The sequence below is a fragment of the Uloborus diversus genome, chromosome 10, assembly GCF_026930045.1.
Source record: "Uloborus diversus isolate 005 chromosome 10, Udiv.v.3.1, whole genome shotgun sequence".
In the NCBI taxonomy this organism is placed as follows: Eukaryota; Metazoa; Arthropoda; class Arachnida; order Araneae; family Uloboridae; genus Uloborus; species Uloborus diversus.
Genome location: NC_072740.1, coordinates 52,344,089 through 52,365,555, shown reverse-complemented (window position 1 = coordinate 52,365,555; position 21,467 = coordinate 52,344,089). Strand labels below are relative to the sequence as shown.

General features: G+C 33.6%; 1 protein-coding gene across 2 annotated transcripts in view; it reads left to right on the top strand.

The window, feature by feature from the left end:
* The window catches only part of LOC129231472 (glycine receptor subunit alpha-2-like), a 138,664-nt gene that overhangs the window by 87,129 nt on the left and 30,068 nt on the right, over positions 1–21,467 (top strand). For both annotated transcript variants that reach the window (XM_054865798.1, XM_054865797.1), the window contains exons 2-3: positions 3,067–3,158; positions 12,303–12,370. In XM_054865798.1, the coding sequence (XP_054721773.1) occupies positions 3,067–3,158; positions 12,303–12,370 (160 nt within the window). The remainder of the gene's footprint in view (positions 1–3,066; positions 3,159–12,302; positions 12,371–21,467) is intronic.

Below are 21,467 nucleotides of genomic sequence, written 5' to 3'. Positions count from 1 at the left end.
AAGGACCCGAAAACTAAGCAGCATAAATTACGACCATTATCTCCTTGCTTAACGAAGCAAAAGTCTTTATATTTTATAACTTTTGAGATAAGATAAGAAAAATACGTTAGAACAAAATCAGACGGCTTTAAACGCTACAGCTAAAATAATTATTATCCCTTTGGCTCGGTTTTTATCATTATGTAGCAGTTAATATGGTTTAGTATTTCAATGAAAAAATAGCAGAAGCTGTGTATTTTCTAATTATCAAAGGTTTGTGGGTCTTTTCTTCTGTTAAGTAGGTATATAGGGTAAATGACTAGTTATGGGCATGGTTTAGGGATTTTTTATTCCATTTGGACTGCTGCTGGACGGTGAAGTTGCAGTTCTAGTTAATGGAAAAAACTGCTTTCGCGGTGTGAGAGCTTAGAAATTGCACTTTTATAGCTGTGAAAACTTCACTATTTCAATTTTGATTTAGGGATGGTTGGGAGAAGTGAGTCACTGGGGTAAGTGGGTCACCTACCCTAAAACGGAAATATGGATAAAGGTTTAAAACTTTTTTGCACTGATTTGGGTTTCTTGGAATTTTTTTCTAGGTCATAGTATTTAGACAATATATATATATATATATATATATATATATATATATATATATATATATATATATATATATATATATATATATATATATATATATATATATATATATATATATATATATATATTACGGGTTCAAGCAACATTTTTTGTGATAATTATTTTTTCACGTATAGTGTAACTTAAAGTTCATACAGCAACAAGAATTTCTCCATAAAATATTATTAATAAGTGTTTAAGAAGAGGAGTACCACTTAGACCCGTAAATTTTCCTATATGAGTAAGTGGTTACCCTCACTATGGGGTAAGTGGGTCCCCCTTTAATAATGGGGATTTCAAAATCAAAAGCAGCTCTGATTAAATATTTGTATTGGTGAAATACAAAACAACTATGATTACTTACAAAAATGTGGTAATTACGAATGTAATTATCATAGTTTAAAAATTATCTAAACTTTTGAAATACATTACCTATTAGTTTTGCTTTAATTAAAAGTCAATTTGAATATCAAATAGCGAACAATAATTATTTTTGGTATAATCCGTCCCTGTACTGGATGAATGTATCCCTTAACTGTTGCGTCCTTTTACACAATTTCTCCATTATCTCATTGCCAATTCTGTTGACAGATTTATAAGCTTCATGATTGCGTCCAGATCATCAACAGACATGATGTCCAGCTTATTTAGCAATAAGAGCTAGAAATATAAACATTACATAGGATGTGAAATGACTTTAGCTTTCACTATTCTGATGCAATAAACAGGTCTATACAATGAATAATTATATATACAAAAGACAATAATGTATCGCATTCTCTTTATCTAGAAGCAAATAATCGTTGATTTGTGGCGATTTAATTCTCATTTAGTTCTCCAGTTTTTTCAAAAAGGTTTAATAATGTTAATATCACTTTCCTTAACGTAGTTGAAAACTGCTAATACGCAATCAAGTAAAACGTTGCTTGATGTATATTTAATAATACTTTATATGATTTGAATTAAAAATTGTTTTAATTAACTTGAATGTACGCCAAATTTAAAGTATTTCAAAAAATTTCAATAAATACATTTTATTTAAATTGATATGTATGTAAAAACGTTAAAATTGCATTGTAGCGCCAGTACGTCAATATCTGGTTCCATTGAAGTGATTGAATGATTTTTTCAAAAAAATGGTTTTAAATTATCATTTGGCATTTATGTTTTAATTTCTTTAGCTTCATAACCGCTTCACTTATATATCTCAAGAGAAAAATTTAGGAATTTGATTGCTTCCAAAAAAAGACAACATAAACAACGCGTGACTGTATACCGAATGATATTTGTCTCTGACCGATACGTTTTACCACAGTCCAAAAACTAGACGTGGTCCTAATTTATCATTTTTAATATATTTTTTAAGAAATAAGTCACACTTGAAACTCTATATCAGAACCAGGGCTAGCCATTTTATTTGTTGGGATCAGGGTAGTTTTAAACATTTTTCATCAAGGTTCGGAAAAGAGCGCTGATATTCCATATTAACCATGGAAAACTTAAATACGTTACTCAATTCCTTTGAAAATACTAGAAATAATATAAAATTGCGGCTTTAATGAAAAAGTTGCTCAGATAAAAATACTTTTAAATACCTCATTTGAGGCACTAAGAAGCAAAAAGGATGTAAGTCACAAAATTAAAAATTTGGAGATAACCAGTACAAACGGTAGGTTAACCTCTCATCTGTCTTAATGCAAGATATAGTACTAGTAGCATTGGTAGGTGCGTTATACAGCACGATTTAGAGAGAAAATTCAATGAAAGCCTACCTAGGACCCTATCTTTTAACACGTTTTACTTAAAACTTGAAAAAGTCCACTTACATCCCTTTGCTTCTCACTGCCTCCTTTGTGTAATTCATACTTTCAAAACATTTTTGGCGGTGCAGAGTATACCTTTCACGGTCTCAATCTGGACCGCGGCCCGCCAGTTGCCAACTGCTGCTCTATACATAACATTTTAGATTTTCTTTGCATTACGCACGCATCTACTGTAAATAATGTCTTGAGAAATTAAAAAAAAAAAAAAAACTTTCAGAGAGAGTCATCAGGTATGCACTATTCGAGCATCAGAAGAATTTGCCATTATGTAGATGGTCAGTTTTGCTAATATACGCCCCAATTCCCTTTTATCAGTGCCAATCGTACCTTACTTTTCGTACCTTGAGAAATTTCTATGCAAATCACTAGATACGCGACTCGTTGAGCATAGTAGAACTCTGCGTATCGATATCTTTAAGCTACGGTATTTACACAAAAATAAGATGACGCCTCGGTACTTGCTTTGTACCGCATGCTGCCAGCGATCCTCAATTTCGACCTTGGTAATTTAGGTGAAACTGTACAATTTTTATGGAACTATTAACGTGCTTTTTATTCATTTCATACTATTATTATTATTATCTTTTTATTGCTGTCATTAAAATGATTGAATTTTGTCTTACAGAATCATGAACAGCAGCAAAATACACGATCTTGATATGCTTGACGAAGTTCTGAAGCACTATGACAGAAGGGCACTGCCAACTAGTACAGAAGGTATGCAACTTTCACAAAAAAATTCTTAAACGAAGGAAATCTTAACAATAACCGTGTCATTAATTGAATCAAATATTCAATTAATTATTGATGACATTTTTTGAAAATTATTTCTAATGATTAAGTGCATATATATTAATTGTCCTTATCAAAGGTTAAGTATATGAATAACCAGATACCAAAACGATTGTAAATCTTGTCCCCCCCCCCCCTCCCAAAAAAGGTCCAGACAAATTATTTATCAGAATTTATGGAAACATTTAGAGCAATATGGGCACTCTGATAGATTATTTTTTCAACAGAACTAGTCGCCAATGCATTCTTAGTGTTACTTGGAGGAGAGGATATTTGTTTATATGTAGTGACCGTGTCACTCTAAGAACTATCAGCAATGCATAACGAGGCTGATGTTTAACAACATTTAGTTTTGATTATTACGACACCAGTCCGATCTACAAACACTTTACATTAACAATACGCATAAATCATAACACAGTACTAAGTACACTGCAAAAAACTGAGGTGTAATAATACTCCGAGTTTGGTGTTAAGCAACTCCAAAAGTTGTCCAATCAACGCTTTATTTCAAGTCAACACCATATCTAGCTTTCCTATTCACCAAAAGTGGTGTAACTGGAACCAAACACCGATATTGGTGAATTTTTACACTTACGTCGCATGCGCAAACAACATTTGAGGATCCGTTGACATCAACTTTGGTGTAAGATTGGAAAAAAGCCGGTTTTTACCAAACATTAATCAGTCTCAAGGACGTTGCAACGTCGTCAACACACAATCGTCGTGTGCACAGGATATAAGTTTTCAAAAGGTATGTTAAATTTTATTTGTAATGAAATGTCAATTACCGTAAATCAAAGCTACTTTGCACCATTGTTAGAAAAGTCTTTAGTCCATCCGAAAGATAAACTAACGAATCTACTCTTTTATGAATGATCGTTACAACTTTAGCAGCCATTTTCATCATGGCTGCTTTACGGCTGGGTTTACGGTATATCAATTCATAATAAAACAACATGTTTGTGTGTGTATGTGTGTGGCGCGCTTTCCGGGAAAACGGTAAGGCCTAGTAAACACTTTTTTTTTTGTAATATAACTTTTTTTGAGGAGCGAGAAACTTTATCGTTATTGTATCGTGATTTTTGAAATTTTTATTTTCTGCTTGTTTTTGTAATTCGTTTTTATTTATACCAGACTTTTAAGACTGATTAAGAAATATTCTTGAATAAATTGGATTGAAATCTTAAACTGTTCCATTTTTATGTTGTTTTTTGAAAAGTGTTAATTTTATTGTTCTAATATACAGATAATTTTAGTTTCCTTAAGTGTTTTTGAAAGATACCTTTTTGAACAACTTATAGGCATAAATGTCCATTCCTCGTATTAAAAATAAAAGTTGAGAATCTTCATATACAAAATAGTTATGTGTATTTGTGTTGTTAATAATCAATTGGGAAATTAAAACTTGTATAATATGTTCACTGTAAAATTTTTTTAGCAAACACCAAGAATTATCTGTGGTGTTTCACTACACGACACTTGGTGTAAAGTAGTTGCCACCATTTTTGGTGTTGACGTACACTAAAATTTTTTACAGTGTAGTTTGACTCGAGTCAAAACTAAGCTAGGTTAGGGAAAAGTTATCGTCGGAGTTAGAGCGAACTAAACCATTCGACGTAAAGTTAACTCCGTGAGTTGGAAGTAAGGAGATGAGGCAAGGCACCATATTGGAAATAAAAATTTCCAAAAATCATATTTTGCAAAAATGAGCTCTCTAGAAAGTCAGATTTTTTAAGCAGCAAACATTTTGAAATGTTATTATTATCTATTTTTTTAGTTTAAAATGCCATTGGTCGTGTGAGAGAGTTAAAACAATTATGCATTTTTTGCATCATGAAGTCGTAATTGAATTAAACTAAAGAGGAGCACTATCTGTAATAGTACGTCTTATGCCGGAAGGTGCAACACCAGTTTGTCAATCTAGTGAACGCGTCTTATTGAATGCCTTTGGTGAAGACATGGTGATAAACCGGAACTACAAGAACACATGTCCACCAAGATCACCGGTTGACTTCTGCCTTGTGGGGCTATTTGAAATTACTTGATTATTATTGATCCCCTTCAACATTAGCTAAACTAAAAGATTACATTGTATATGTCTTTGGCGTTCTTTCAATACATTCAGATGTAATGCATTTAACTGTAATTGACGCCATGAATTTATTTAGTTACGTTGAACAGTGCTCTGGAAGTCATATTAAACAACTAACATTTAAGAATATATGAATGATTCTTACTAGTGACCATTACATTGTATATCGTTTGTGATCTGCACCTGTTACATTTTTTTCCTTTTTCTCCCCTCTAACACAAATCTGGCTTTTTTACGAGCTTATTTTGCTAATCAAACGTCTTCGTTATAGTTCGTTCCGTTTTCCTAAACTTGCAAAGTTGTAATATTCTTTTGTCTTACCCCTTATTTTTTACAACTAGTCTAAAACTAATACCAGGAAAATATTGGGTTATTCACATAATTTTAAATAATGCCGCAGAAGCTGCAATTGTGGCCATTTTTTTTTTTTTTTTTGAAAGAAAAAAACTTTTCTTCAAATGTAACAGAAAAATTAAAGTAAGATTTTATGTACCATATTCAACTAAACAATATCAAATATACACTAAAACATAGCTTTAATTAATCTATCTACATATGTGTTTCACGGTAATATGTTCAGTATTCGTGACGTTTTTAGTTTTGTGTCATCTTTTTAACCAAGCAATTTCACGTGGTTTATTAAAAAGAGCGCAAATTGGTGATTTTTACAATAGTAGTTTGTCTTCCGATTAAAAGATAATAAAACCTGTTAGGAATCTAATTTTCTTCTTCCATACAAATGATAAAATAAGTTGTTTTTCTTTGTAAGAAGGGGGAGCAAGTAGGGACTCTGTACCCAGAAATATTAAGGCTTTTATTTTAAAAAAATCAAATGTTTAGGGCGTTCCAGGAATACAAATGAACGCTAAGGATCGAATTGTTTTAAGTGCAGACACTTTCATACCAACAACGTTGCTAATATTATTTCGAAGCCATTTAAAAACTTTCTGGCTTCTGTCTGGGGAAAACTTCCGAAGATGACTGGAAGACGTTGGTAACTCGAGATAGTGTCCATTATGATACCTACATTTGAACCCACATCACAGGTAGCGTCGATTACATTTTTGCCACACTTGGCAAGCTGGATTGTGTCTGACAGGAGGCATGTGATCTTCAACAATAAATACCGATTCTTTCTCAGTGCTCATGAAGTAGTCACAAGCGTGTAGAGGAGGTTAGGTTAATGCCATCCCATAATACTGCTTAGTTAACAGCCCAACTGCAAGTATTATGGCATGATCCTCCGCACGGGTCATAGGAGAACTACCTCATATTCCATGTAACGCTGTGTTTTCCCTTGTATAGCAACCAGAGGAGGCTATACATTTCACGGTTATGCAACATTTTTCGTGTCATACCTTCTTCATAAAAAGATATTGTGGTTACGATTTTGTAATCATTCTATAGACCACATACATGTAAATTTTTGTGAAGATAGCTCGTCTCCATCTGGGTGCAAATATTTTTTGTTGATAGAGTGTAAAAAGGGGTCGTTTAAATTCTGATCAGGGCAACTTTTATAAAAGTGTAAAAGAATGTTTTTCGTCATTATAAGTTTAAAATCAAGGCACGTGTTTTCTTTCTTTTTTCTTAAACTGTCCCAAATCAAGTTTCATTTATTGAATCTTCTTCCACTTACTATTTTTCCTCCTTTCGCACGTCATAAATTTCCAATTTAGAGTTAGCCATATTATTTATTTAAAATGATTTTCGTACTTTTAATTACGCTGGACTGAAGTAGTTGAATTTGTGAAGTTATGCATTTTTGTTCAAAGTTCAACTAATTTTGTGCTTTCTGCAATATGCTTAAAAGCGAATTTATTTAGTTTCACTGATAATACGTGGACACATTTGTTTGAATATATCTAAATAGATAGAAATAATACGTCTTTTTGATTTTTTGTGGTGGTATTTGGGGTGGGTGGGGGGATTCCAACGAAGTGGCTGTAGAGTCAACAGTTGAACTGCACTTACAGTTTTCAGAAGTTGGTGCAAATAAAAAGCAGAGTAAACAATTGTAAAACGCAACCATATTGATATATGAAACATTCAAGCTATATAAAAAAGATAAAAATAATAAGCAGCCATTTAAAACTACTTGTCCAAAAAAACACCACTGCCTAAATATTACATATCAAAAATATGGAATAAAATTAAACGTCTATCATACAAATATTAATATTAAATTTTTTCCTTTACCCACGATCTTGAGTTTCTCCCATACACAGTTAAGAAATGTTTCCGCAACTTTACACTTAACTTAATAAATATAAATACTTAAGTGCCATTATGGCTTAAAATTACCTAAATATAACTTCAAAATTTATTGTTTACAGTTAAGGTAGGTACTCATATTAATTTTGCAATGTTTAGACCGTAGACATCATTAACTTTACATGCACAGCATGATCACATGGCGCACAGTCATAGAAATGAAAAATGCTTAAGCTTGAAGCTAAAGAACCTAAAATTTATATATATATATATATATATATATATATATATATATATATATATATATATATATATATATATATATATATATATATATTCTTTCAAAGCTCTGAAAGAGTGATTATGCCTTTAAAAATGAAGATTTATCCACTTAGTTGCTTTACTTATGCTGTCATAAATATTTCTTGTTTCGTTTAAACGACTGAAACGATTTAGCTTTTTTTTTTTTTTTTTTTGTACGAATTTTTTTTATGCGGTATATGAACATTTCAATCAGATTAAGACTCATCTAATGAAATTATTTATAAAACAGACGAAGTTATGTTTAAAACGAACGATGTTAAATTTAAAACGAACGATTTTTTATGCGATTTTTTTATGCGGTTCCTATCCGCCACACAAAAACAGATTTGAGTGTGCATTTTTTTTTTCACATTTAAATTAGTAAATTTTTAAAAGAATAAAAACCTGAAAATTTTACCTTACCAATTCCCTCTTTTTAAACAAATGTATGTTTACAAGAAAAATATCATTTATCTACATTATAGCAATTGCTTAGTGCTCACGAACGGGAGAAAATATCTGCTACGTCCCATTTACGTTTGAAAAAAGAAAGTCTTCCTTGCTTAGAGGGAGAAAACTTGTTGAAAAGATTTCTTGTTTATCAACATGTTGACCTTTATAGCTGGCAAGCTAGGAAAGAGTTGAAAATAGTTTCGAAAAGCATCTGGAATCTATAATTTGTGGCACTTTAACTGGAGTTCGATTGAAGCTTAAAACTATGTTTTTCATATTTTTTAAAGCATTTTTCGAAGAATGTTTCCCTTATTTGCTTATTTATAGGTTTAATATTAACCTACTGGGCTTACTTTATTGTGTAATTATTAAACAGTGCCAAAAAATATTAAGGGTGAATTTACTGTGATTCGGACAACAAAAACATAATATTTACTTAATATTAAATAATATAGGGGAGGGTTGGCCAAAGCGGATAGGTCGCTTAAAGCGACCATCGTATGCTCCCCCCCCCCCACCATGGTGCGTTAGCATCGATGAATACGTATGTCATGTTTACACGAACACCCTCGAGTTATTATCAGTCCCAGTGAAGCAGCAGTGAAGCGTCATGGTGCAAACAGGCTTAAAATAAAAAAAAAATGATACATTTGAAAAAAATGAAGTTTTTTAACTTGTGATTAGTCGAAGACCAACTAATTTTTTTGATTGCCAACAATATTAATTTATTCTGACACTAACCACCTATACACTAAGATGGTCATTCCGTCTTTTATTTTTTTTAATAATTAATTTAAGATTATAATTATTGAAATAGAAAACGTGCCTTTGGGCAAGCGGGTATAGGATTTAATCATATATTTATTTAAAATTTCTTGACTCGTGTGTTGACTTAGATTTTCTCTTTAAATAGGATAGGTATAACTTTCAAAAGTTATTTTTTAGAATGGCAATTAATTACTGAACTCAGTTATTTCTTCATGTTTTATAAACAAATGTACTCACTTTAAATTGGATAAGTACAACTGTTTTATATTGTTTTATATAATAGCAGGTAGCTAGTCAACTATTTTAATCATTTATAACTTCATATTTGATTGGCAAATGTACCAAACCACAATTAGTTAAGCTTACTCGCTTTGGTCTCAACGGTAGGGCAAAGCGGGATTTTCACATATTTGTTAAGTTTGATAATAAATAAATATTGGGTTTGAAATAACGCAAAAATCGCTTTTTATTTTAAACTTCAAGAATCCTGCTAGAAAATAAAACCGAAATTGTTGCATTTAAATCCAAAAACTACAATTTTCGAGCGTTCTTCGAAAACCTACCCGCTTTGGGCCACCCTCCGCTATATTTGTACATTCAAAAAATATATATATTGCTTTCTACAAGATTGCTTGTGTTAGTAAGCTTATGCTTTGGATCATAATTAATCTAAGGGCCAAATGTTTTATACAAATCATTCAGATAAAGTAAAACACACCATCATTTTTTCAGAGAATTCTTGCTTTAACGTAAAGCATATCTTGCTTCGGTTGTTTTTTAATGTTCTCCGAAATACTTCACAAGTAAAAAAGTAGTTATAGGTATGTGTCCCCTACGCATAAGTATTTTTTCATGTAAAAAATACATCTATATTTTTTTAGTAATTTTCCCACTCACACAAGCTGTAACATGGCACTTTCAAAGATAACATTTGCCTTTTTTTGTCCAAAATTTTCTTCATTTGAGTAGCTATATTTGTACTGATTTTTTTCCCTCTAACTAACGGAGGAACTAATTGACCAATTTTTAGCTTGGTTTTCTCATTTAGAAAAATATTTTAAAGCATCTTTTGGGGAAGGCAGGCAACAAAGGAGAGTTGGAGGTTCAGTACCTAAAATTGTTTGACAGTAACACGCAACAGGGAACGTATGGTCTCACAGACCTCTCAAAAGTTCATTCCACCACCCCATTCCATATACAGAAAGCCACTAAAGTCCCTTTGTCACCCTCTTAAATTCGAAACGGCTGCTGCTTTCTTTATAAACGTGGTGTCTAGATTTAGTGGATCGGATATGCGCTACCGAATGAGACCGCTCACAGTGCCACCTGGTGAAAATTTGCAGAGTTAGCTTTCGTGTCTCGAAAACGCAACGAGATAGGAGAGAAAAGTAAATTACAAATTTGCAGAAGGTTATCGATTTTGTACAGAAATACACGTCCTTCACATGGATGTGAAAAATAAAACAGTTAAAACTTGCATTTGAATTGTCGTGATCACTCTCTATGCTCCAACGCGTGAAATGTGAACTTTAAACGAGAATTCAAATGTATATTGCAGCTGACGATGATAAGCTTGAACATCTCAAATAAAGGTATAATGTTATAAATCATTGTTTTCTTTTTTCTTTCCTTGTTTGTCCCCTTCGCAAACTACGTAATCACGAAAACACAAATGCGCGTTTTAACTGTTCTATGTTTTACATCCATTTCAATGAGTTTCCTTTCAGTTCTACATAGATAACGCTCTATAACTTTGTAATTCATTTTTTCCCTATCTTACACGAAAGCTAACTCCACAGTTTTCCATTAGGTGGCACTGTGAGCCGTCTCATTCTGTAGCGCACATCCGATTTACTACACCTAAACACCACGTTTAAAAATATAGCAGAAGGCCATTCCCCGAAATTGAAAGTGTGACAAGGGACTTTAGTAGGCATACTGTCTAGTCAGAATAAATGGTTTTTCTCAATCGCTTTTTTATATATTTCTTGTGACCTTGAACTTGCTTATCAGCATATTTTTGGAAAGTGCATTTGGTTTAAATTTTATTGCATTATTAAGGAGCGGTCTGTGAGACCTCACCTTCCCTTCAGTGTTATAATTTTTTGCAGCAGTATACATGATTCTTAAGTTGGGACAGAAATATTCTAGATGAATTTTGAAATTTTTGTAAAATTTACGAAATGAATATTTTAGCAATAATGAGATAATAATTCGATGGAAGCGTGGAGATCAGGGCCTAATTTAACGGCCTAAGTGCAAGCGGCTTCCTGGTTCTGGTAGGTTTTGTCAATATTATTCAGTTGGAAAAGGAGACTGTCAAGAATAGACAGTAGGTTTTGAACATGATGGCACCAAGACTTAAATGATGGAAATCCTCTAGAACTTGTATTATTTGCAAAGCATTAAGAGTTTCATAAATCCATATTATACATTTTTATGCTTGATTAAGTTCGGCCTTGTAATTACTTTGCTAAATTTATTAACTATTTTAATCTTTAAATTACTAATTTTCACCTTTTGTTTTTGGCAACGATTAAAAAAATCGGTTATAAATTATCGCTTTTCGGTCTTAGTTAAGAAATAGTATGACAATGTTCTAGTTTATGTGTTTTTCATATTAGATGTTTTATGTTAAGCATTTTAATTAGTGAAATAATTTTTCAAATAAGTGCAGTAGTTCTGGATTTTACTCTCCACAGATTAACAAATGTACCAAATCTTATCTATCTTTTTTTTTCTAATACTAACATAGCTAACTCCACAGTACTGCTAATTATTTTTGAAAAAAAATTAAGTAGTACACCAAACGTTATTTAAAGATAAATTTCTTTCAAAAATTAAGTTTAAGCGTGAAACAGTTTTTGCATCCCTGAAAAAAAAATTAAAAAAAAAGGATTCAGCTGATTTATTCATCTCATATATACTTCTATAGGAAAGTAAACGGCAGCATCTGCAGAAATGAGTTTATGAGATGCTTCAAGAAACACATTTTAGCATTCATACACACACTAAGGAAATGTTAGACTTTTTTTTCGCACTTTATTTTCGGCGGAAACCAAATAAGCAATCTTGTGCAAAAGGTAAAATGGATTATAAAAATGTAAAAAAAAGGGTAGAAAAATTTGCTGATAAATGCCCTTTGTCTTCCCACGGCAGCGTAGATATATTTATCTCTTTTGCATATGAGTGACTTATAGTAAGTTCCTAAATAAAAATAAATAAATTTCCCTTAGGAGTACCTACGGTGGTCTCTTGTGGAATATTTATAAGAAGCTTTGGATCAATTAACCCTTCCACCATGGTAAGTGTTTCATTCTTTTTCTTTAACAAATTATTACTTTTAAATTTAGAAGAAAAAGTTAAATATGAGCACATTCTTACTATTTGTAGCATGAAAAGAGGCTCATAATTACACGGACCCCAAATCAAAAAAAAAATTACCATTATAGCATTTAGTCTAAAGGAAAGCGAGGGTAAAGACTTGTTGCTTTTTCTAGCTTATTGTCTTTGGCTTTTAGTGGTGGTAAGAATGTTAAAAAAAAGAAATCGGATAGCTGTTTAAAGACTGATACTAGCGTCTTAAGTCCAGAACCAAACAGTTTTCAAGATAACTGACGCTGTATTTCCACTGCATGAAAGACTGGATATAGCTAATATCTGCTGTCTTATAGCAACAGGTGACGGCTGGGTCGCGTAGTGGTATGGTGTTGATCTCGTATTTTTTTGGTAGTTGGTTTTAAACCCACGTCAAAGTATTCAGCCTGCACGAATTGGTGATAAAAAAATTCTGCACCCATGGACGCTGGCGTTTTCTAGGTACCATTTGGAAACTTAGTTTTCGGAAAGTTTACCTTTCGAACACTAAACACCTAACAAAAGGTATACTTACTGCGTTCGTAGTCCTGTAAATTAGCGTCTTCAGTTCAAGAATTTTTCTGCATGGAAAAAATAGTTCATCATTGTTAAAATACTTGCGCATGCAGCAACTTTGCAGCTCTTGTGTGTTCACGATGTTGACTTTATTGAATAAAATAAACTGCAGGATTAGCATAAAAGAATATATCAGCTTTATAAATTTATATTTCATAAACTATTCCACTTAGCACTATGAATTATACAGAAATATAACGATTAACCGTCCAAATTTCTTTTCAATTACCAATGTTCGATGTATGCGCCTTTCTTAGCGCGACGCACATCCGACATACAGTTTGGAGTGTTTCACTGTAAATTTTTCGTAATGCTACACAAATGCGATCTTTCAGCTCTTGCAATGTTGTAGTCAATGGTGGTGTATAAACACCGTCTTTGACGAAACCTTATAAAAAAATACATGGGGTTAGTTTTGGGGTTCTATCTGGCAAACTCATCAAGGGTAAATCATCATCACCTGCACGGCCAAGCCAGCGTTGTGGAACGTCAGTGACGCAGCAAAGTGGGGAGGGGGGATAGCCCCCCCCCCAGAGGTCTTGATTTTAACATTGTTACCAATCCTAATATAATACTTAATACACGTGTAAGGATTTTTGTGACTAAAAAAACCCCTTTAGAAGGAATTTCTGGCTCCACTAGTGCGGAAAGTTCATTTTTAAGTAGTTACGTACGTTCAAAAAAACTTGCACAGTTTATCTTTATTTTTATGTATCATTTATAGTGTTAAGTGTGATAGTTTATGAAATATAAATTTTTAAAACCGGGACATTCTTTTATGCTAACCCTGTATTTCAAATAAAATATAACCCAAAGAAAAAGTTTTTAGAGTTTCGAAGTCTCGTCCTTAGTAGCAGAATTTTTACCAATTAATCTGTGACACAAGTCAAAGAAACAAAACAGTCTTCCAGGTAAATCAACCGTAAAATCTAAATCAGCTCGGAAAAAGCTTTATAACAAGAAAACATAATGCTAAATATAAGTACATACTACTTGCGTATTACATCCTAGAAAATACGGTGCAAATCTTGATTAATTGGCAATCAGAATTTTCGTCCTTTTGAAGTTTTAGATTTTTTTCTCCACTAACTATGAAATGGTATGCAGAGTTCTCAAGAGTATGCTACCGCACGTAGTAAAGTCTTGCTGTTTCTTCTACCTGGGTTTTGCCCGATGGTCTCAACCGAATAAATAACTACTTTTCAACATGCAATGCTATGTGATTCCTAACCATCATCGTGTCTCGTAACCGTGTTAGAAGTCCTGAAACGTTCAGCTGAAAGACCTCGAATGTCAATTCCAATCTTATCAATCCTCGTATTAATTTAAGTACTCCTATTTAACTATGAACTGGTGAGAAGGGCATTGTTGTACTCTTGAAAATTGGACTTCTGCATTCAAACGTTTTGTCATTGCTTGTTATGCATAACTACAGTGGGGGCCAAAATTATAAAAACAAAAAAACGATTCCCAAAATCCTGACTGCATTTGGTTGAGAAAGTTATGCAGATTTTATGACTGGAAACTAATGTCAAAAGAGAAATTTTTTATTAAATTTATTGGAAATACACAGGAATTTAATATTCATAGAATTAAGTTTGAATTAAGATATCCCTATCATGCGAACAAAATTATAGAGACAATCAGATTTTGTGTTCTAAAAAGCAAAATTTGCTTGTTTTTTGTTCTGCACACTGCACTACAGAGCGATTTAAATGCTTATTAAGTGATTGGGGACTGCGCATTCTATTTTTACAATAATGCCGCTAGGTACTAAACTTAAAGTGTTTGAGAAAGAAAAGTGATTGATTGACAAACTTCACGACTTACTGTAAGTCAAATAACAACAAATCTGAATAGACAGAAATAGGTCATTTAGAGTTTTCTGAAAAATCACGGCAAATAAGTACACAAAAATAAACAGATAGGAGATCTTCTGTTTCTGTGTGTGTGAAACACATGATAATAAGACGAGTTTGGTCTAAAGAGCAACATAATGAGGTATTAGATGGGAATTCAAGTTACAATGAAATTCTCGAACTGATCAACATGTTTTACGAAAAGAGAAAACGTTTCATGATGTGAAACTACACTGGTGTGCAAAAATTAAGGACGAGACGGTTTTTTCAATATAACTTTGTACAAAAGCTTTCCAAATCAACACATTTAATATTGTAAGATCCCCAATACGTAAGGACATGTGTAATGTAAGCAACACTTACTAAAAGAGAAATCAGAGGGATAAAAAGAAGGTTTATTGAAAAAGTAGCATGGAGCACAATGCGACTGAAGGTCGAAACATCCCTGTGATGGGTGTCCAGCAAGAAACATCCGGTCTTTAGTAGGGGATATGATCTCCCCCGACTGCTAGGCAGGTTTCACAGCGTCTGCCCATGCTGAGAATGAGGGTGTCAATGAGTTGTTGAGGCATTGCTGCCCATTCGTCTTGCAGCGCCAATCAGAGCTCCCAAATCGTTACTGGTGGTAAGGTACGAGCTGCCAAGCGTCTGCCTAGAAAATCCCGTACATGCTCGATGGGATTGAGATCCGGATATCGTGCCGGCAAATCCATACGTTCAATATCCTCACTCTCTAAGAGCTGTTCGGCAGCTATTGTGCGATGACATGGTGCATTGTCATTCATGAAAAGGAACTGCGGACCCATAGCGCCTCTAAAAAGACGCACATATGGAAGAAGAATCTCGTTACAATAACGGGTGCCGTTGACTGAACCTGCGTCGAAGATGTGAAGGTCTGTACGACTACCAAGCATAATGCCACCCCAAACGAGAACACCGCGACCTCCATACCTGTCCCTTTCAATGATGTTCGAGGGATGATTGCGGCTACTCAGACTGAATCTGCTCTCATCCGTAAAGAGTACTCGTCCCCATTCATTGTCTCTCCAATTCCGGTGTTCCCGGTACCACAGAGAACGCCTTCTCCGATGGGCTGGCGTTAGAGGTACACACCGCATAGGGCGTCGTGCAAACAGACCACCACCGTGCAGTCTTCTGGCCACGGGAAAACGCGATATCGGTCGTCCAGTCGCCTGTGTCGTGTGTCTAGCGATTTCTCCCGCTGTCTGCCGCCTGTTTCTTCTGGCCTGTAAGACAATATATAGGTCGTCTGCGGGTGTGGTTCCTCGTGGACGACTGAACCCCCGGATAGCTATTCTTGTAGTTTGAAATTGTCTCCAAAGTCGTGAAACGATGCTGTGAGCAATTCCGAACTCTGCAGCCACACTTGTCACACTGCGGCCTTCCTCCAACTTCCCAATGATTCGACCTCGGGTAAAAGCATCCAGATGTCGTCTAACAGATTGATTATTCGCCATTTCTCGCTGAGGCAGCAACTCGGTGCGATTTTAACTGCTATACGGCGTGCAATCTCTTTGCCAGAAATACTGATTTTACACCGAAAACATGCTTTATACTACTCAGACACTCCCCCATTACGTCTGCCTGCATTTCTGCGCATGTGCTACTGTACATCACCTTACTTAATCTCCAGATTGGTCTTTCTGTCCACTCTGCCTCTTCGTTCAGCTGATATGCTAATTTTTCGACTTTGTCCTTAATTTTTGCACACCAGTGTATGTCACGACCGACTCATAAAAAAGTTCATAGGAGACCAAGGTTTGAGCGTGCCGAAAATGGCCTTAATTGATAAAAAGTGGAATAATGTAATCTTTTCTGATGAGAAAAAGTTTAATTAGGATGGACTATATGGTTTTTGCTGCTTCTGGTACGATGCCGGTGAAGGAAAAAAACAAATCTCAAAGCGTACACATGGAGGCGGCTCCGTAATGGTCTGACGAAGTTTCTAAACGGATGAAAAATTATACCAATTTTTTTTATGCACATCAGAAGGAATTCTGAGGGTAATGTTGATGTACTGAACAATATAAAAAAAAACGTTAATTACGTGTTTAAACAACTTGTTCCAGCAGAATAATGCCTAATTACATGTTTATCAAACCTCAAAATGATTTCTTTGCACTATTTCGATAAATTACTCTACTAGCCGGACAAAAGGCTCGATTGAAGCTGAATGGAAAATGCGTGAGGCATTTTGGCATCCGAAGTATGATAAAAAAATGGTGTTCAATATCGAAACAAGCAATAGTTTATTTTCACCATCGAAAAAGTCAGCATAAAAATGTCCAGAAATGTTCTTCAACTTCCATAATATCAAGACTGATAAAAGAGACTGAAAAGTGACTGATATTAATGATTACTGGGGGGTTTTAACGGGAAACCGCTTGTTGTCTTTATAATTTTGCTTAGTTTTATCAATATAATTTTGTTTATAAATCACGGTAAAACATTTATACTTTGTATTTTCAAATGTTATGCATTGCATAATGATTCCTAGCATAAAAAGGCATTTTGTGTATAAATGTCACTGAATTATTTTACAAATATTTTTTTCTATGCAATTTTCTGTGTGTCCTTATAATTCTGAGCACCACTGTAGCAGGATGGAGCGAAAATCATTAATAAAAATCAACTGCAAAAAATTAAAAGGACAGCATCGGGTTCAGTTCCTTCAAGAGACATCGTGCTCCATTTAACCTGCAAGATCTTTATTTTCGCAACCGTTAGTGCTAGATGCATACCTCCAAATGTAAAATTGATCAAAATAAGTTGCAGGGATATGATATTGAAATTTTGTAGTGAAAAGAAAGTTAGTGAAAAAAATAAGAAATTCAACTAATAGCAATATATAATGTAAATAGTTTGTGACTTTACTTCAAAATCCAGCCATTCTTCTCAAAAGGCTATAAGTTCCAACCTCATCTTTACATTCTCTTGAAATTTGGTTCCTTGAGTTTTGGTTAGAGATGAAAACCAGAAAAACTCGGAAAAAAACTGATTTTTTTTTTCCGAAGGAGTAAATTTTCACTATGGAAAAATTGAAAAAAGATTTTTTTTTCAAATGTTCATCAAGTTCTAATTGAAATTTTCAGCAAAAAGCGGTTAGAAATTCCTCATACTTAAATTCTGATGCAGTTTCCTCCCTCCACTCCCTCCTTGTATGTTAAAATACTGTCTAACTTTGATAATGCAAGTTGTTGTATGACAATATAATTAGCATATAGATCAAAAAACATTTAAGACCTTTTGCAAAAAAAGCATATATAAAATAAAATAACCAACATACTTAGTGAAGAATTTCTTTTCCGTCTTCATAAAACAAAAAAGCGTAACTTTAATCACATGAATATGTTTCTGCTGACTGTGCGAACCAAATGTACAGGGAGAGGCAATTAAAATTTTTTTTAAAAAATCCCGGGCAAGCAATTTTCCATGGAACTTCATTTAAAATAAACAAATTAACAAAACACCCAAAATAATAATATGAGAAGACTTTTAGCAACCAATAAATTAATTGGTTTCAATTTGGTCGCCTTTTGAAGTAATACAGAGGTGCAACTGCTTATTGCAATTTTCATTTAAGGGCCGCAAATCCTTTAATCAATCCTATACCCTATAAAGAAATTGTTTTAGAAAGTCCAAACTTATGTGTAGTTTAGGGTAGACCTTTTGACACTAAAACAGGCCATACAGTGTAATAAATGTGATTGAAGTCTAGCGAGTAGAGCGTCCACTGCATTGATGATATCATGTCAAAGCAATACGCCTTTGCACAACTCTTGTCTTTTTGACCGTATGAATTGGTGTGGAGTCAATTTTAAATTTCCAGTCTACCATTAGGTCCACAGAAGTACATCAGCTTCTAAAATGTCCTTTGGTACACTTTTTGATTCATTTTATGGCCCTCATCCATAAAAAACCAGAGATTTTTTGTCTCTTGTGCTCATTCCACCACAGACAAAGCCTGGCTTCAGATTTTAGCGATGATGTAGCTAGATTTAACATTTTCTAAGGTGCTTGGAGTGTCTACAGGCCGAATCCTATTGTTCTGGGGGTTATGAGCTGGTTGAGCGGTTAAATCAGTAAAAGGTATCTCTTTCCAATGTCGACTTGTGGCCCGTCTCAAGCGGGATCTTCGGAGTCATACGAAAGCATGAACTTTTAGGAACTCGAAAAATTTCTGTTTGAGCTGTTTTTACCCTTAGTCGCTTTTATCAGTCACTAATTCTCCCCCCGTCTTACGAGCGACATCTCACGTGGAAACCCAAGGATTTCATCGAACTCACTTTTGGATGACCTGAGGATTAACTGAAATGTTCACTGTTAAATTTTGTACACTTTGTGGACACTGATTATCATTTCCAAGCCACTTGAAGCTGCATAGCGCATCAAATACTGTTTTCCGAGGCACAACAAATAATGGAACTGTTGTTCTACTTGCTTAAGAAATTTTAAAACAGCAAGTCTTTTGCTTAAAATTGTAAGAAAACCGAAAAACAATACACAAACTAGAAGCTATATTGCAAACTGTTTTCTAATAAAGAGAGAGAGAGAAAAATAAATAAGACACTCATTAAAATGAAATTAGTACTTTACTTCCATTCAATGATGCAACCTTTATCCGAGTTTTTTTTTTTTTTTTTTTTGCCGCACCCTGTATACTGTCATGCTTAGCACAAAAGTGGGATATGCAGTTAAGATCAAGCAGAGATATTGTGTTTTAAAGTTTGGCTTTTCCATATATTTGATTCAGATCTGTCTTTTTTCTTTCTTTTTTTCATAATTTGTTAAACAAATAGCTCTTGAACAAATAACACTAAAACATTTTATTTATTAAGTAAAATACGAAACATTGAAAAACTTGGTTATAATAACTCAGTTTTGTTTCAAAGAGCAGGAATGACTGCTTTTACTACTGTGCTTAACACGGCGGTAAGAGTAAACTGAAACTCCAGTTTAAGTTTTGGTTCAGCTTTGGAAACCATTACGCAGTTTTGGATTGCGGTTTCTGTTGGAAAGAAAAAAAACATTTTAGTTTTGATTTGGACTTAGACTGGATTGAAAAAAAATCAAAACTGAATAGTTTTCATTTTCAGACAGTAAAGTAACATTACAAGGAAGGGAAATTATACTTAATTTTCTTTCAGACAATATCAATTATGTTTGAGAGTCAAAAATTACAACAATTATTATTTTAAGTTAAAGTTAGTTCCAATATTATTGGTTGTACGACGACTTGACTTATTTCTGGCTTTGAATAAGCTCTCAGTTATAAAACAAAAAGTTTTTTTTCTAATTAAACTTACCTTTATGTGTATTTCTGTCAAGCAGAAAAAGATGTGTGGATTGCATATATTTTTTAATGCTTAATCCTTTATATGTTCCAAGGAACACATAGCTATTAAACCCTATTTTTATTCATAAAAAAATCAATTTTTCCATTTTTTTCCAATTTTTCCGGAAAGAAAAACGGTTTTGTTTCACCATTTCAAAATTTCTGGAAATTTTACATATCTTGTTTTGGTCGAAAATGTTTCTCTTTTTTTTGCGCTGGAACTATTTTTAATGAAAATTACTTCCCGAAATATAAGTTAGAGGACTAAGGGTTCGTATAAAAATTAAGATTTCGTTTTTTTTTCTCTATTTGTTTTTGTTATCTTAACTCAGCATCCCTTTTTGATTTGTTTTGCAGTTGGAAGTATGCAATATGCATCTAGGAATAACGGTTGCGAAATCAAAGGGTACCTTGCAGGTGAAACGGGGATACGCTACATGGGAAAAGAATCTTACAAATGTTTCTTATGGAAAAACAAGTTCCTAGCGTCCCCGTCTAAGTTCAAAGGACCGGACAAGCCGGATGCGAAAAAGTTTTGTACCCATACTACTAGGAAAAATCAAAAAAATTTGCACGATCAAAAAATACCTTTATCGTTCGATGGCTTGATTAAAAATACAGATTTCTGAAAAAAAGTGAGTTTCTTATAACTTCCGAAAAAACAGAAACCTCGAAGGATCAAAATAGCAAGATGTTACAAAGTTTTTTAACAGTACCCGCCGATTAAGTACCATTAACCTATTAGTCATTGTCGTTTGCCCTCTACAATCGGCAGAAAAGTTAAACAATTTTTAGGAAAAGTGCAGTTTTGTTTAGTGTTCTTATTCTTAGAAGACAGTCTAGATGTCGTATTATTGATACATAATAATTTTTCGTCCCTTAACAACCATTTATACTCTCAGCTTAAATTTATTTCACTATAAAATTACCTTTTGTGTAAAGTTCAGAGACAGTCATTCATTTAAGGGTGAGAGAAAAGTTGCTACTCTCTTAAAAAATTCCAGCGATTTTAACTCAGACTGAGTAAATTTTCACTCCTTTCCAGTGTCGAAAACGCACTTTCCTTATAGGAGTGAATTTCATTCCTTTTGCGGAGCGGTTATTTTCACTCCTTTTGGATAAGCTTATTTCACTCCCTTTTGATAAGTGTTTTTCACTCTTTTTAAGACTAAATTAATATCCTAAATGAGTGGTTGCTTTCTGTTTTGGAAAGCCGCTATTTCACTCTTTTTTTAGAATAAAATAGGTAAAAT